This window comes from Mixophyes fleayi, chromosome 6 (genome assembly GCF_038048845.1).
Source record: "Mixophyes fleayi isolate aMixFle1 chromosome 6, aMixFle1.hap1, whole genome shotgun sequence".
In the NCBI taxonomy this organism is placed as follows: Eukaryota; Metazoa; Chordata; class Amphibia; order Anura; family Limnodynastidae; genus Mixophyes; species Mixophyes fleayi.
In genome coordinates, this window is record NC_134407.1 from 32,916,347 (window position 1) to 32,932,653 (window position 16,307).

At 41.0% G+C, this 16,307-nt stretch overlaps 1 protein-coding gene across 2 annotated transcripts in view; it reads right to left on the bottom strand.

Moving 5' to 3' along the window:
- Positions 1-16,307, bottom strand: part of NEURL1 (neuralized E3 ubiquitin protein ligase 1) — a 214,728-nt gene that overhangs the window by 13,925 nt on the left and 184,496 nt on the right. For both annotated transcript variants that reach the window (XM_075216211.1, XM_075216212.1), the window contains exon 4: positions 1,107-1,787. In XM_075216211.1, the coding sequence (XP_075072312.1) occupies positions 1,107-1,787 (681 nt within the window). The remainder of the gene's footprint in view (positions 1-1,106; positions 1,788-16,307) is intronic.

A 16,307-nucleotide genomic window follows, 5' to 3' on the forward strand; every position in this document is an offset into this window, starting at 1 on the left:
AACGTCTTGTTATATTGCTTGTATCTATGCGGTTGACATTGCTACTGGCAATCCATTGCTGTCCCGTTGGTAATACAACACTCTATAGCATTTTTCATATAGAGATACATTGAGGTTTCAAAACTTCGGGGTCTGCACCCATGAGATGGTGGCGATGGTGGGGCAGCACGGTGGCTCAGTGGTTAGCACTTCTGTCTCACAGTGCTGGGGTCATGAGTTCGATTCCCGACCATGGCCTTATCTGTGTGGAGTTTGTATGTTCTCCCTGTGTTTGCGGGTGCTCCGGTTTCCTCCCACAATCCAAAAACATACTAGTAGGTTAATTGGCTGCTATCAAATTGACCCTAGTCTGTAAGCTCCAATGGGGCAGGGACTGATGTGAGTAAGTTCTCTGTACAGCGCTGCGGAATTAGTGGCGCTATATAAATAAATGATGATGATGATGATGACAAAGAACCCCTTATATGGAGTAGACATTACCATTACCTTCAAATATATATCTATATGCTTAGAGAATTGTGTTTAAAGTAGTTCTCAGGTAATTGAAGCCTCTGCTTCTGGGAAATGCCATCTACCTGGCAATCCTGTGTGTCAATACTAAACCCGCTGGGTGTTGGAGTATAACAAACCACATCCACCTATAGACAGAGTACAGGAGCGGCTGCTATAGTCAGCTGTGTGATGAGCCGTAGGTGTGTTCTAGTGATGTAACAACTAAACAGAAACTGGAAGAACTGGATTTACACCTGAACCAGCAATAGACAAAATTTATTTTGCCTGTAAAATGGAGAAGCAATATGAACACATGCATTTTGCATAACATGCATAGCTTAAGAAATGTGGGACCCAGCATGCTATGTAAAATGTATCTACTACCCTCTTAAACTGTATCATACATTTATAGCGTACAATGCGCTTGAAGAGTATTATCGTGCAGTAGAGACACCACCACCGGCTAGGGAGCCTTAATAAATAGGGAGAAACCGTAAATACGCTTTTCTTCCTTTAATTTGTACTGAATATGGTATGCAATGCTTACTATAGAAATGTACTTTAATGGTCATGTTATATATTTTTTTTATAAAGATTCAAAAAGAAGCGCTTACCCAATATGCGTATCTGCATGATGGCCCCATGTAGACCGTAGAACATCCAGAGAGGTTGAGAACAGTCCACGCAGACTTGCATTCCAGTACTGGCACCATTATGACTCAAATGTAGTTCACCTTCTGCATTTATCACAAACCCCAAGATGTCTCCACTCTGAAGAGGAACTAGCACGCGACAAACAGCCCAGAATTCCTTCCTGTCCACCAACGACTCTGGGTTATACGGGAGGTCACTGGGTCTCAATGTGCTAGGATCGCAAGAGGTCACACCATAGGACAATGTCCCAGTGCGCAAAGAGTTTGATTTATTTATCTTGACAAAGATGGTTTCATTAATTCTAAGTGGTCTGTTGGTGAACACTAAAGTCCGCTCTTCTCGGGCATGCTCCAGTCTGGCCACGGTTTGGTCGTCTAAAGTCTTGATATGGGCTCCCCGTAGCTGGTGGAACCGGAGATCGCTTTCCAGCTGTGTTGGGAGTAGGTGGGAATGCTGGGAGTTGAGAGAGTTCTGTGGAATAGGGCACATTGTGGTCATTGATTGAAAGTTTTCCTCCTGCAAGTTAAGGTCACACAAGCTGACAGACAAGCGGGTATCTTCAGTTTCTCTTCGTAGGGATGGTCGAGGGATGGCAGTAAAAGATCTCGGCCGTACGCAGTCAGGAGGGATGATCTCGCTATCTGTAAATACAGCAAAATGCCAATCAAAGTTAGCAAGTACTTTACAGTACAATCATATATTGAGGCTTTGCAAAATAAAAATTGTGTTGTATGGATCTGCTAACATCAGCCAAAGAGAAGTGCCACTAATGCATCATTTGACCGAACACCCTGGTAAACTTTAGGCTTTAGATCAAAAAATACAACATGAACCTGATCAATCTTTTGTACTTCAACTAATTGGTATAAATAAAACTATTAAGTCGCAATGTGGAGTAATTATCTGTTCAACTAATTCTAACGGTTTCTCTAAACTTGATTAAAGCAAGAAAGCTAAACTGTTTTGTATAGCTTAGCTGTAAAATCATCAAACACACTAAATTCCAGACTAACGAAAAAACATAGAAATTTGTCAATATGCACCTGTTTTCGACATCCAATTTGAGAGCTGCGTAATATAGCGGTACTGTAGTTGGTAACTTTTTTTTACTTCCTCTTAGGTGGAGAGGTCGTTGCAATGCTATTTGCACCATCATGGCCACAACTCCACTGCATAATTCCAAGATCCCATCACTGCAGTGGGGCGGGCCTGAAATGACTCAATTTGCAGCTAATCACGATATCAAGTCTGGCCTACACCCACTTCAAGAGGGATCCTGGAGGGTACCATGCTTGTCCTGGAGTCTAAGAGAACTCCCCACAATCTGTGTGTCTCCTGGAGACTAGTCCTTATGGGGAACACTATAAATGCAAATAATAATACATAACTAAACAGCAGGGGAGGGCTTGCAAATTTTAGCCCAGGTGGCAAGACTTGACTCAGCAGGTGACCCAGTGACCCAGTCCAAGGTAGCCCACTATGGGATCGGCAGATGCCCCCCCCTGCCCCCTAGCGCAGCCTGTCCCTGCTAAAGAGGTCCCCCACACGTAACAGTTTAAATGATTTTAAAATATAGAAGAAATAAGCCTGCGCTCGGTATATCCAATATTATAAATGGTACCAGCTTCATTGCACTATAAATGCCGATATATGTATACAAAACAAAAAAGGAAGTTGTCAGCACTTATCCTTAACACTGCATACCTGTGTGTATCTAGCAATATGAAAACACAAGGTATTGGTTCATATTTTGATCAAAACATTTAAGCCTGCATCCCAGCGTCAAAGGCACCACATTATATGCATACACAGATATGCAGTGTAAAGGACAAGCGCTGACAACAACTGCCTTTTTTTTTTGTATGACTTTAAAATACTAGCTTTCCTTGCATTGATATTACAAAAAAAAGGCACAATGACATTATTAACCTGTGAAAAACTGATATATTGGTCCATGGAAACCTGAAATTAGAAGTAGTCTCCATAGGCAAACACTAACCAGATAAGAGCCAGGGATGTTACATGATCGATTAAATAGCGTCTGTTTAGTGTGGAACTGAACATGAGCCCTGCGGCTGAGATGCAAGAATGTTTCCAGAATGTAACTCGACATCACACAAAGCTCTGTTTTATTACTGCCTGGCAGGTATCTCATTCTGCGCCTGGGATCCCCTCGCTTCCAACCTCAGGACCTGTTTCCATTACTACTGATGACTAAGCAGTGAAATGACTGTAAGATAAATAAAAGTAAAACTAAAGTGGAGGCAGCTGCTGAACTACCACACTCATCGTCCACAGACATCTGAGAGCCACTAGAGGAGAATGTGAGGAATACAATAAGGCGGCAGAATGTGTAGTTCCAGATCTCTGCCCGAAGAGCAGTGTAACTTAGGAAAGTTTCTAAAGTGTTTGAGTAGTTGATTATGGCAGTTTATTATGTAGGGGCAAACGCAGGATTTGTAGAGGGGAGTTTCCACACCACGCCACCAGTGGGCGTGACCAGCATGCATGGGGGCGTGGTTATAATTTTAGACAGTGCTTGGCTGCTCTCCAACTCTTCCTATCCCCATAATATACATGGACAATGCTGCGTGCACTACTGTTGGGTGCACGCAGCTCCCGCTTTTCAAGCAGAGCCGTGTGAAGCGGGCTCAGCCACCTCAATTATACAGTGTCCCAGTCTCAGAGGGGGGTTTCCAGGCACTAGAACCCCCCCTCCTTGGTTTGCCTATGTTACGATATCTATATTATTTAATGTTGCTGTAAAATGTTTGCTGTTTTGCTGAATGCTGAAATTTCAAAATAGTATAAAATTATTTATTATGGGGGATATAAATTTCAAATGCCTGACCACGTTCTAAATTTTACTTTCTACCCACAATACAACAGCTGCAACACGTAACGAAAATGTCACTGAAACCTAAAGTGATACAAAGTAGATAACACTAGCGCCCCTTGCAGGCAGTTAATGATAGGTGAAAAAATGCAAATTATTATAGGTAATCTTTTTAAATGAGCCCACTACGGTATTTTATCTCAAGCTCATTTCTGTTATAATACACTCACATTGTTTTCCCAAATCAGTAGTGTCTGTTAAAAAGGGAAATAGTTAACTTTTTAGCTGTCACCATGTATTTGTGTACTAGAACGTTGAATGCAAACTATAGTTATAGGCATTATAAATAGATGTCAGTCAGGGGTCATTTAATGTCTTTAGAGATGAATAAAGAGGCTATTTATTGCATGGAGTGGATCCACGGGTCTGCACTACCCAGAATGGCTTCTATTCTTACCCGTGAAATGTCAGGCATTACACTACAGAGAGATCTGCACCAGAAATACGTACGGCATTTCAGCTCTTATTCTGCCAGTAGAAAAAATATATTGTGTGGACAATGAGATAAAGGTTTTGTGAACAATTCATGAAAACCTGCCTGTTTCTCACCTGACATATCGAAGACATCATCCTGTATTATTTATCACACACCAAGATCTTCACCTCCTATATGGACCTCATTCAATACCATACATGTTGGTCTTATAACTAATCTCATTAAATAAATACTTGTAGCAGAATGGAAAGACCTGGGGATATATTCACTAAGGCCGCCGATTCTGGGCGTTTTGCCGTAATTTTTTAAAATGGCAATTTAATTTAAAAAAAAACCACATCTGGTTTCGTCTTTAATAAAGTTGCCGTTTTAAAAAAAAATTATGATAAAGCGCTCAGAATCATCGGTTCGTCGGAACCGCGCATAGCAAATATACCCCTTAGGTTATAGCTAAGTTTTCTCTCCTACATATTTGTTTATACAGGAGCTCTGTGTGTTTCTGCAGCATTATGTAGGTCCACACCAGCAAAACAAAGTATATAGATGACAAGATTAATGTTAATCACTAAAAACACTATATTTATGTAAACACAATTGAAGTGCAGGCAGTTCACACGAGCATCAATTCAGGGCAGCCACCCCCTTTGTCAGGGTTAATGAGGCAGACAAAGAGGGACTGCTGCATTTGATAGGCCTCTATGCCTGAAGAAAGTTCAGAGAAAGTTGGGTTAATCCCGGGTAATCGGTTCTAGCTGAAATGACAAACCGTGGTAAGCTGGAGGTCTGCTGGCTGGGTACAAGGGTTAGCCAACAGGTGGGTCAGCTTTGAACTGGGTATTCCCAGTTACTGCAGGTCAGAAGATCAGATGTAGATGGTTCTGTAACTTTTACTGTACTGTAAAAAAATAAATTTCTAGACACTATAATAAGTAGCAGAACTGTATATCTGTGGTGGGGTGGTGCAGTGATCTTCTCACTTAAGAAATGACAACGATGGATGGCATACCCACACGTCACATGACCAGCACAATAATATTACCACACACATCTACCACAGTAAGTAGCAATACAAGCAACTGCTACATGATAATGTGGAGAAGCTAGAGAGCTCTGACTCAGATTTTGCATGCAAGATCACTAGTAATATATGTATGGACAGGTGAGGTGACACCTCTGATTTACATTTAACCCTTCAAAAACACATGCAATAAAGTCACAAATCATCCTTACCATATGTGTTTGTGTCTGTGATGTCTTACAAGAACTTGGATCCTCTGAACACTGGCATTTGTTATTATTAGAAAACAAATCGAAGAACATAATTTATGAATTTTATTTTTCCGTTACTCAGCGTGTTGGTACGGCAACAGGGACATCAATATGTAATCAATATGTAATATCAATCGTATAGGTACAAATCCACAACTGGTACACAGTTGGACAGGGGCACTGGGCAAGTGGTGAATGGCAGAGGTATGTTTCCCATGATTTCTGTTTTGTATTCTTTAAAACCTCAGGGAGCTTGTTTTGTGTGGGAAGGAGCTTCCTAAAGAGTGTGTTCACCTTTAGGAAAAGCTGGTAAGGGTCCCTGGGGTATAAATGGAGAGAGAAGGGCGGGCTCCATTTACAAGGTCCATTTCTGACTTTTTAACCAGCTAGCAAGTTGCTGGTAGTCAGGAGTTGCATCTGCAAGGTGCTGATCAAAGGCTGCTGAGCAGTTTCCTCACTCTCTCATTACCTGGGGAGGAGGTCAGATGGCTGCTGAGAGATATTGCATCTTGTGATCTGTAAGTACTGTTGTTTTGCATGTGTGTGTGACACCCATGTGTAAATTAGAAGCCAGACAGTCTAGGACTTTTGTTTCTGTTTCTTTATTTTTATGCGTGGTGAATAAAAACTAGCTGCGGCTAGTAAACCAAAACAATTGACTAGTGCGATATCCTTGGCTGATCTGTCTGACGTGCAGCCATCTACCCCAGAAGAAGGTAACCCCAATACGATCTTATGACTACAGTCATTTAATTTATCTTACAGCTGATAATCCCAGTAGTCACTCAATGTCAAGGAGAGATCCCTATACAAGTAAAAACAATTATAACAAAAAGTGTGTCAGCGCAATATAAATTATTCCCTGTTCATTGGAAACATCTGTTCTACTCAACAATGCTCTCACACACACAGAGAACAAATCAATGAAATGAGAAGACAAAGGCGGCTGAGGGTTAGACCATGAACATAAACATGTACCTCTTGTTGGCATTTAAGTGGTTTCTAAGAGACCGGCTCCCACCCTTTGTCACTACGAAACACACACTAGGATAACCGTTTCCATGGCTATGCACGTACATCATGAGCTTTTCATTTCCATCCCTTCCATCCACCTCTCTACTGTTATTCACCAGAGCTGCCTTGTGCTTGGTCTGCGTGAAAAGGGAGACATTAATATCCACGTCTCCGGCATCTGCTTCCCTCTCTGTGCTGGGCACACAGGTGCAAACCAGACTCTGTTTATAGAGCTTATAGAGAAGAAGCCAGATTAGGTTTTTGCATTTGACACTTTAATGAAATCAACTTATTTCCCACTTGCACTTACCCCTCCTCCACCACCCCACAGAAAGAAGTCACGATTTTTATCAGAGGACACAATTGGGCACATTTATGGAAACGCACACAGAGAACGGTGTTTTAAACTACAATCAAACGGAGTCACTATCATAGATAGAGATGCTTACATAATGAAAGCAACTGTCTGGTAGCTTTATGATGCAGAGGTTTGTTCTGAGCAAACAATTTTTTTAACCATCCTTAAATATGTTCCTTGATTTTATTACAGTGTACGGCAGATAGATATTCTAGTCTCTCTATGAACTAGAATAAAGTGATATATATATATATATATAGTTGGTTAATGACGATCAGGGTCCCAGCATCTATAAGTATCACCATTATTGCGGGGGCCTGATATAATCACGGACACCAGCAGCTCAGAGACGGGAATACCAGGGACTGTCATCATCTAAATAATTTCACTTGAAACGTTACTACTTTACTAACACACTGCTGCATTGTCTTTGACTTCTGTAATGACCAGTATAATGGCTGTCCTTTCCAAAACTCAGCTCAATTCCTATTTATATTAATGGGCAGGCAAAGTTTATTATCCTAATTTTGAAATGTGTGCACAGAAAATGTGGATGGTGAGCAGAAACCTGTTGCTTGATGAACAGTGTGAAATCAATGCAAAAATAACAGAGGGTGCGGAGTCTAACGCGTCCCCTGGTCTTCTCCAGGAACCACCACAAGGAGGTATGGGTTTTGCTGCTGGGGGCGCGCAGGTTGCGGTCCCTTACTGAGCCAAATAGCGAGGTACACAGAGGGTAATCAGGTAAGCCAGTTCGGTAACGTGCTGGCAGCGGATAATGCAGTGGAATCCAGAAGAATGGTCCAGAATCAAGCCGGGTCAGTAACTTTCAGAAGATATCAGTACACAGTGAAAATCCAATAGAATAGTCAGGCTTGGTCAGTAACTGGAAAGGCACAGGGAGAATCCAAGGAGAGTGGTCAGACCAGCAGGGTCAATAGGAACACAGAGAAGACCTGATACTCTGGCATCAGCATGGTGTCAGAGTCTGCTCTAAATACTCCTGGCAGCCAATGATATGCTGGCGGCGTGATGTCATCGGCCGGCGGCGGCAATCCGAATAACATCCAGTTGCCAGGCATTAGGGCTGGCAGTGGAGCCGGAAGTCTCCGATCTGGTTGCCTGGCAGCCAGACATGGCGGAGGAAGCAGAAGGCGACCGTCCCGAAGGAGCGGAGGGACAGCACCTGACAAGAACCAGGTATGGCTAAGCAAATTAATTGACATGTCTTTAACTTGGGTGTTTTCCTGTATGTTCTTGGACAAAAATGCCTTCAACAGAACTCAAAGATGTACTGAAATGTTCATTAGAAGCTTCATATAGCGCCTCTCTTCCCCTCTGATTACCTCCTCTCACGCACGTATCCAAAACTTCTCCCGCACCGCTCCCCTCCATTGGAACAAGCTCCCCTGCTCCATCAGAACTTCCCCTAATCTGTCCTCTTTCAAACGACGATTAAAAACCCACCTTTTCCTTAAAGCCTTCCAGTCTCATGCCTAAACTCCCACCGGTCGGCTACCTCTCTTTCTCATCCCTTCTTCCCTTCTCCCCCTTCCTCGACTCCGTCTCCGTTTCTCCCGTCTCTCCGTCTCATCCATGTGTCTGTCTGTCTTCCCCTCCCTTTAGATTGTTCGCTCCTTTGAGCAGGGCTCTCCTACCTTCTGTTTCCATCACTTTTAACTGCGCTCTCCAGCTACTCAGCTCACCTCCTCTCAGTCCCTCTGCCCTCTGTCTCCTCTCGCTTCTCTCCGCTCCCCTCAGTGACTCTCAACCTGTCATCCGTGCCCACCCTCTTGGGCCATAGTTACCTGCCTATACTCACTTTTCCCCTCCCTCCCTCTCTTTCATGCTGTGCCTGAGCCCCCAGAGTTATAGTGCTTACTGTTACTTGTACTGTGCTGTTTCACCTTGTACGGTGCCATTGTTTGTCCTTGTATGGCGCTACGGATACTTTGTGGCGCCCTATAAATAAAAATTAATAATAATAATAATATAATACTTTCTATGAATCTTGGCCATATACTACAGAGATAAGGTCTATAAGCCTGATACTAGGGAGATCAGCTCTAAATCCTGGGAAGATGAGAATCTCCCTATTTACCAAAGCCCCGCAGGCGGGGGACTCCTGCGATGCTGCTTCATATAAGGCATGGGGAGCCTATTATGCATAATTTCTTAGTTAAACTGGAGGATAAAAGATTTTCTCTCGCTGGGATAAGCAGCTATAGCAAATAATGTTATCGGAGGGGTCTTGGTAAGTAGAGCCCTTAGTCTTTAAGAGACCTAAAGTGGCTGCTCACTTTGATGCCACGCTCTGCCAGGCTGACCATCTTGTCCATGTTCTCCTCCACCTTGAATTTGGAGAACACAACCAAACCAGAACCACCAATCTGTTTGTCCACCTAGATTAGTGGGTAGCAAAATGATCTGACCTTCTCATCCAACAGGCAGCCATGGAGGAGACGGAGGTACAGATTCACTGTTCCATCTATTCCACTGGTGGTTGATCGCTTAGACTATAAAGTCATCAAGTCTTAGCTGGATTCTGAGCTCAACTATGGGGACCAGTTCACTTCCCAATCTTAAGTACAATTATATTGCTGATATCAGCGATCCATCTGGATTCAGCTGGGAGGTTGCTACAGAGGCTATACTGGTTATATTCCAGAATGGAACATACTTCACTAACATCAAGTCAATAGGGACATATGGTAACTTATGTCTGAGCAACGTCCTTCTTGTGTAGAAAACACTGTTATTTATGTATGCAAAGGGCCATAATTACACTCCATGATGGGTATACAAAGCACTTTTATATGCTGACAATACTTTAGATCGCTTGACTAATTGAAAGATACATTTTATGTCCTCACTTTTTGTCATGTTCAATTACTAAAAATAAATCACATGAGGGTCAACAACCCTTTTAAATACAACATGGTATACATCATTACTTTGCTAATAACAACTGTACAATGGTATAAGCAGGTAATGATGTATAAACAGAAAGGAAATGTCACAATCTGTCCAATGTCTAACAGATGTTCAATGTATCTCTCTCCCATATTGCTTCCTGTCCAGAGGCTTATTGCTTTCATACAAATATTGAAACATAGTTATTTATTAACTCTGCCTATCCAGGAAACATATCTTACAGGGGATTCTATCACCGGGCTACACAACATCAATATTAATACTGCCCCTTCCACTTATTGAGGAGGGTCACATGAAGAATTTTATATACATCACAGAATGGTCCATAATATCAGTCTTTGTGCTGAAAATGATTCTAACAAATCAGGTGATTCAGGCTCTCTTAACCATAGTCACATACACTCCCTGTAATAAACACTGATGCTGTAACAGCAAAAAATAAATGGGCTATTTACAGTAAATTTAAATCTTCCCAGATAAGTTGTGCTTCTGCCATTAGAAATTGTTACCTAGCTGGACAATGCCTGGATCAATGCATGGAAGCCTTTCTTGGGACAATAAGTACTGACACAAGCAATTATAGAGTCAAAATTGCTGCAGAATGAACAAGTCATTATTGAATGTAAAATGTGCAGTGTAGCGTCCTCAAATATGCACATTTATTCAGGCACTGGGCCTGTGGGCTCCTGTGCAAGCACATTAGTCACATTAGGAGTTTGATCCCATTTTCCCATCATTTTGCAGGTGTCCTTGCTGATCCACTAGAGCGCCAGGGACACTCGGTTTAATTCCACTCATTCCCTCCCACTGGGTGCCACGCCCTGGATACCCCCTATTTGGTTTGTATTTTAGTGTATACATTAGTACTGTATACAGTATTTGTTTAGGTCAGTTCTGCTTTACCCTTAAGCTTTCCTGTGCCCTCATCCATATAGGAACAATTAGTCAGGCCCCCATTAAAGGTAGGCTTTTGGTATCTGATGTGTGATACATTTTCTGTGTTCTTATTGTATGGATATATTGCATTGTGGGTGTCATAGGTAGGGTAGTACACTACAATTAGTGCTAGGTGTTAGTTTTGCACATCAAGCCACATAGAACATTGGTAGGACCAGGGTGCTGCTGTTGTTGCAATGTAGCTAGCAATAGAGTGGGTGGCAAATACTACGTGAGAAATAGTTAGTCCTGATGTATCTCACCCCTTTCTTATGAGCCCTCCTCAAATACAGACAACTATCAAGAGGAGATGGTGTCCCTATGGTGAGTGTCCCGCGCTCCATTTCGTTCTTGGTTACTGCACTTGTACGTGAGTCTTCACTGCAGCAAATACCTATAGTTCTGTGCCAGACCCAGAACAAAACCGAGGTGTCGGCAAGCAGAGTAGGGTGCAGTTACCCTTCACCTTGGGCATTCCCTCTTTCCTCCAATCTACTACCTCTTCCCTAAATTATTAGGCCCCTCTTAAGCATATAAAAATTGTCTATATAAGCAGAATGTCCCTCTAAAGCAGCCATTACCCAAAAGTATGTCCATGATGCCTTTGCTTGTGCCAAACCTGGCCCTGGAAACACAAGACCAGCAAAAGAGCTAGAGGCTTAGTGCTCTAATGTTATTCTGCCTGGAGAGCATTTTACACCAATATGTTCTATTTCTAGTGTTCTACTTCTGCTTTTCTACTACAATTCTTTTTTTGTTTTTTTACTGTTTTTCTCGCTCTCATTTTACAGAACGTATCTAATTCCACTATGCCGCAAACAATAGTCTTAACGGAAAAAGGGATAACATTCTGATATAAAAGGTACTAGTCTTTATTATTAATAATTACATGTGAAACCTGGTTTTCCATGGTCTTTTAACTAGTTTTCAGGAGCAATCTGAAAATGACCCGAAGTTTAGGACGAGTTTGTGTTTGGCTACATGAGCAAATGAAGAAACATCAAAAAGTGAGAATAGGGTCTTATGTAGAAACACAATGCAGCTGAGCGTACAGAGATATACCAAATCAATACATCGGAGACAGAGAAAACATTTACCTCTTGTCTTAGTGATAAAGGCAGTCACCTATCTTTCAATCACGCAATTTTTCCAACAAAGTATCACTTTAACCTTCCACTGTCAAAGCATGTAAAGCATGTAAAGCATGTAGATCATAGTGCTGAGCCAATAAGCCTAAGAGATTCCCCATGGATCCAAGATTCTCCCAGTGTCTGCTGCTTGTGACCTTGGAAAAGTCACCCTTCTTCTTTATTAGCCATTGAATATATATTTCAGTATATATAAAATGTATTTGTACTACCAGCTAACAGTCTAAAGTCCCTACCACCTACGCAAGGGTCTATTGTTGGCAGAACCCAATTAACCTATAAGAATATTTTTGGATCGTGGGGGGAAACCCACGTAAGCACAGGGAAAACATACAATTCCACATAGATAGGGCCCTGGTCGGAGTTGAACCCATGGCCGCAGCACTGTGGCACAGCCATGCTAACCACAGTACCACCGTGTCGCATATAAGAATTGGCTATATCAATAAATTGTCTCAGTGATTCAGCCAATACCAAAACTTTCTTTCTATGCTTTTCCTAATATATTTAGCAATCTCTTCAAATTCCACAACCAGAGCACTTGACTGAAACGGTGTTAACAGCTTCTTTAAATCAGGGTTTCACTCAATCTTCTCACTATTTAGTGACCTAAGGTTAGAAACCTTGGGCCTGATTCATTAAGGATCTTAACTTGAGAAACTTCTTATTTCAGTCTCCGGGACAAAACCATGTTACAATGCAAGGTGTGAAAATTAGTATTCTGTTTTGCACATAAGTTAAATACTGACTGTTTTTTCATGTAGCACACAAATACTTGATAGCTTATTTGTACACTGAAATTTAAACTTTATATTTGTGTGCTACATGAAAAAACAGTCAGTATTTAACTTATGTGCAAAACAGAATACTAATTTTCACCCCTTGCATTGTAACATGGTTTTGTCCAGGAGACTGAAATAAGAAGTTTCTCAAGTTAAGATCCTTAATGAATCAGGCCCCCTCTCTTCATATATAACTCTGGCATTGGGATTGACAGGTTATATTGATCCCATGAGAACAGTGGTTTCAATGCAAGGAGGGAAATGAACTAACAAACATGATGCCCAAATTATCAAAGTGGAGAAGGAGGTAGCCCAGTGGGTTATCTCTTCAATGGCAAAACCCTATATCTGACATATTTCCCAAAGACTCTGAATAGGATGACACAATCTGCTCCTTGTAACCTTAGACAATTCACTTCCAAACCTGACTGTAAGAATGATGACGATCGGTTGTAACGCTGAATATATTGCCAGCTTACGTAAGAATCTTAACTATAAACAAATTGTCTCAATGAGGCAGCTTTACTCCAAATACTACGTTTCTTATGACATACCCAACATTAAGGACACTAATCACATAATGTTTCATAGCCAGTGCAGAGACTAAGCAACTCAATCTGTATTACACGGTTCTGACAGTGGGATATAAATCAGGGTATTTCTATTTAATAGTCATAGACATTAAGCTCCTTGCAAACTCTGCTGGCGGCAGGTGCTGACCACCTTTGGCTTATAAAGGTCAAAGTTTTTCTTGCCAAGTAGGATAACGATGACAAATATCCTCAAAGTTCAGAGCTGGCAACTGTAGAAGGAGCCAGCTCAGCAGATCTGTGCTCCAATGGGCAGCTACTATCCCAGATGGGTTCTCTAAAGACTCTGTTTTCTGTGGCCTCGGACAAGTGACTCCATCTCTGCCTGTCTTCAAAACCTACTGCACTGAAGAAAAGTGTATTAATGCAAAATATATGGCCAGTATATATAATATATATATATATATATATATATATATATATATATATATATATATATATATATAATAATAATATTTTTTTTAAGGAGGCAGCTATGGTTTAAAAGGTGATATTATGCTTGTTACAGCTCACTGAACATTAAGCGCAGTGTTTACAGCCGGCACACACACAGAGCATGATCAGGACATGTGATTCAAGGCAATGAACATCTCCTGGAAGTCACACAATGCGTGTTCAGAAGCACAAACCCCATAGCAAACTCTGTTGTTGACTACAATGCTTCCTAACCTTCATATCATCTAACAACACAATCCCTTTCTTCTATTGTTGGCATTACACCACCAACCATTATGTATTCTGCTTACGAATGTTTGTGTCTGACGTGCATTCTCTCATTTTGATGGATTACATTTAAGATTCCATAATTAAGTCCAATCCTCTATTTTCTCTAATTAACTACACATTTGATTTATCACTTCTGGGACATCAACTGTTACACAACTTGGTATAAAAAGACATACCTTCCATTGTGGACCCCGAGTAATATCGCTAATGAGCGCATTAAACAGATGACTGATCCCTGATGTACTGCAGAGGTTACAACACCCTGCAGTGTCTCGTTTAAGACTAGGCCGCAATTTTATAGCCTGAGCGTAAACATAAAAAGTGCGGCCACAAGTTTGCAGCCTAAAGTGTGTATTTTGAGTTGCACTTGTCTAGATCTGTGCAGATTACTATACTGTGTAAGAATTCGGATGCATCAAGAAGCGTTTAAAGCACATCAAGACGTCAGCACCTCCTTCCTTCACTATAATTATGAATGAACTATATCAATGAATTCTTCATATTAAATGCATGAGTGAACGTCATTGATAAAACAAGTAGAACATTCATTTCAATATCTTTTATTCAAATCTATGGATTTTCAATAACAGAATCAGGAAATATACTGTTATTTACTTAGATTGTAGGAAGACATTTGATACAGTATTCCACAATTCTATCACTTTTGATACAAAGTTCTCCCCCAAAAATTCAAAAATTTAGTTGGACGTGATTTCCAAGCAGCCAACCCAAACTGGGATATTGTAATTTGTCTCTGTATTTTATAAGACCCAAAAAGTCTCCCTCCATCAGGGGAAGCCTATAAGTTCCTCTTGTCCACTGACCCACAAAATGTTCATTTGCAGTGAGCTACAAGTAAATAGTGCTGGAAAAACTCTGCTGGAACACAAACACTTCTGAGTGCAAATGTTAGTGGGTATGAGGTCATTGGAACCAATGTGTTCGATTCCAATACCTAATAACAAGTTTTTACTAGCATTAAAAATCACTTAAATAATTTTTCTTTTGAAGCTTTTTTTTGAAGCCAGTGGGTAAGTCATGTATGCATATTTTCTATCTATAGTATCAAGATGAGGTTATTTTGGAATACATTTCTGGATCTGCAGTAACTGCGTAAAGGTAACCAAGGGCATACAGGTGAGAGAACTTAATACTTTTCAGTTGTTGTTGGATGAAACACCATTGTGCTAGTTGGGCAGGGGGAGTGTTGTTACTGCATAATACTAGTGGGTGGAGTGACATATCAATTCTCCACCAATATAGACGTTATCCTAATTCCCAGTATGTACCAATCCTAGTGGGTCCTTTGCTGGAGAGGCAAGTTTATTAGAACTATCATAATTCACATAGATGTTCTTATTTTTGTAGCGAATGGCATTAACCTGATGACATCTAAGCACATTATCCTTGAAATTGGGAATTGACCAAGTATTTTAAGCATGTGCCTGAGAAATAGGACTTGAGGCCATGCATACGGGAGTAGTGTTAGCACAGATACCAGGGGAGGTTTCAGGAGTAACACATAGAAGGCTCTTTCTATATATGGTATGCCAGTACCCGAATGCTTGTGCACTATGATACGTATGGATCTATAAATATAACTGACTGACATTTGTTAGAATATAATCCTCTTTGATTTGATTATATTCTCTACCGCAATAACGCCTGGATACTTTTAGCTTTTCTTATCATCTTCTTTTGCATATAAATGAAAATCCTAGGCCTGCAGAAATGTTAAAGTCATCCTCTCTGACATCAAAAGCATTTCAAGCTCAGGACTTTGGCTTTGGGTTGGTCATGATGAGATAGGGAAGAAAACTGAGGTGCATTGTTGAGAAGGAGCACACTGACTTTCAGATTCTGAAAAATTAAGCCATGGCATACAATGCAATTTATAATTCTTTTACGTGTATTGGTTAGTTTACAAAGTTACAATAAGATAGGGCTGCATTGTATACTGGTCATCAGATGGGTCATACAATGTATACTGATAATAAGATGGGACTACATTGTATACTGAATATCAGATGAGTCACGTAATGTATACGGATAATAAGATGGGGCTGCATTGT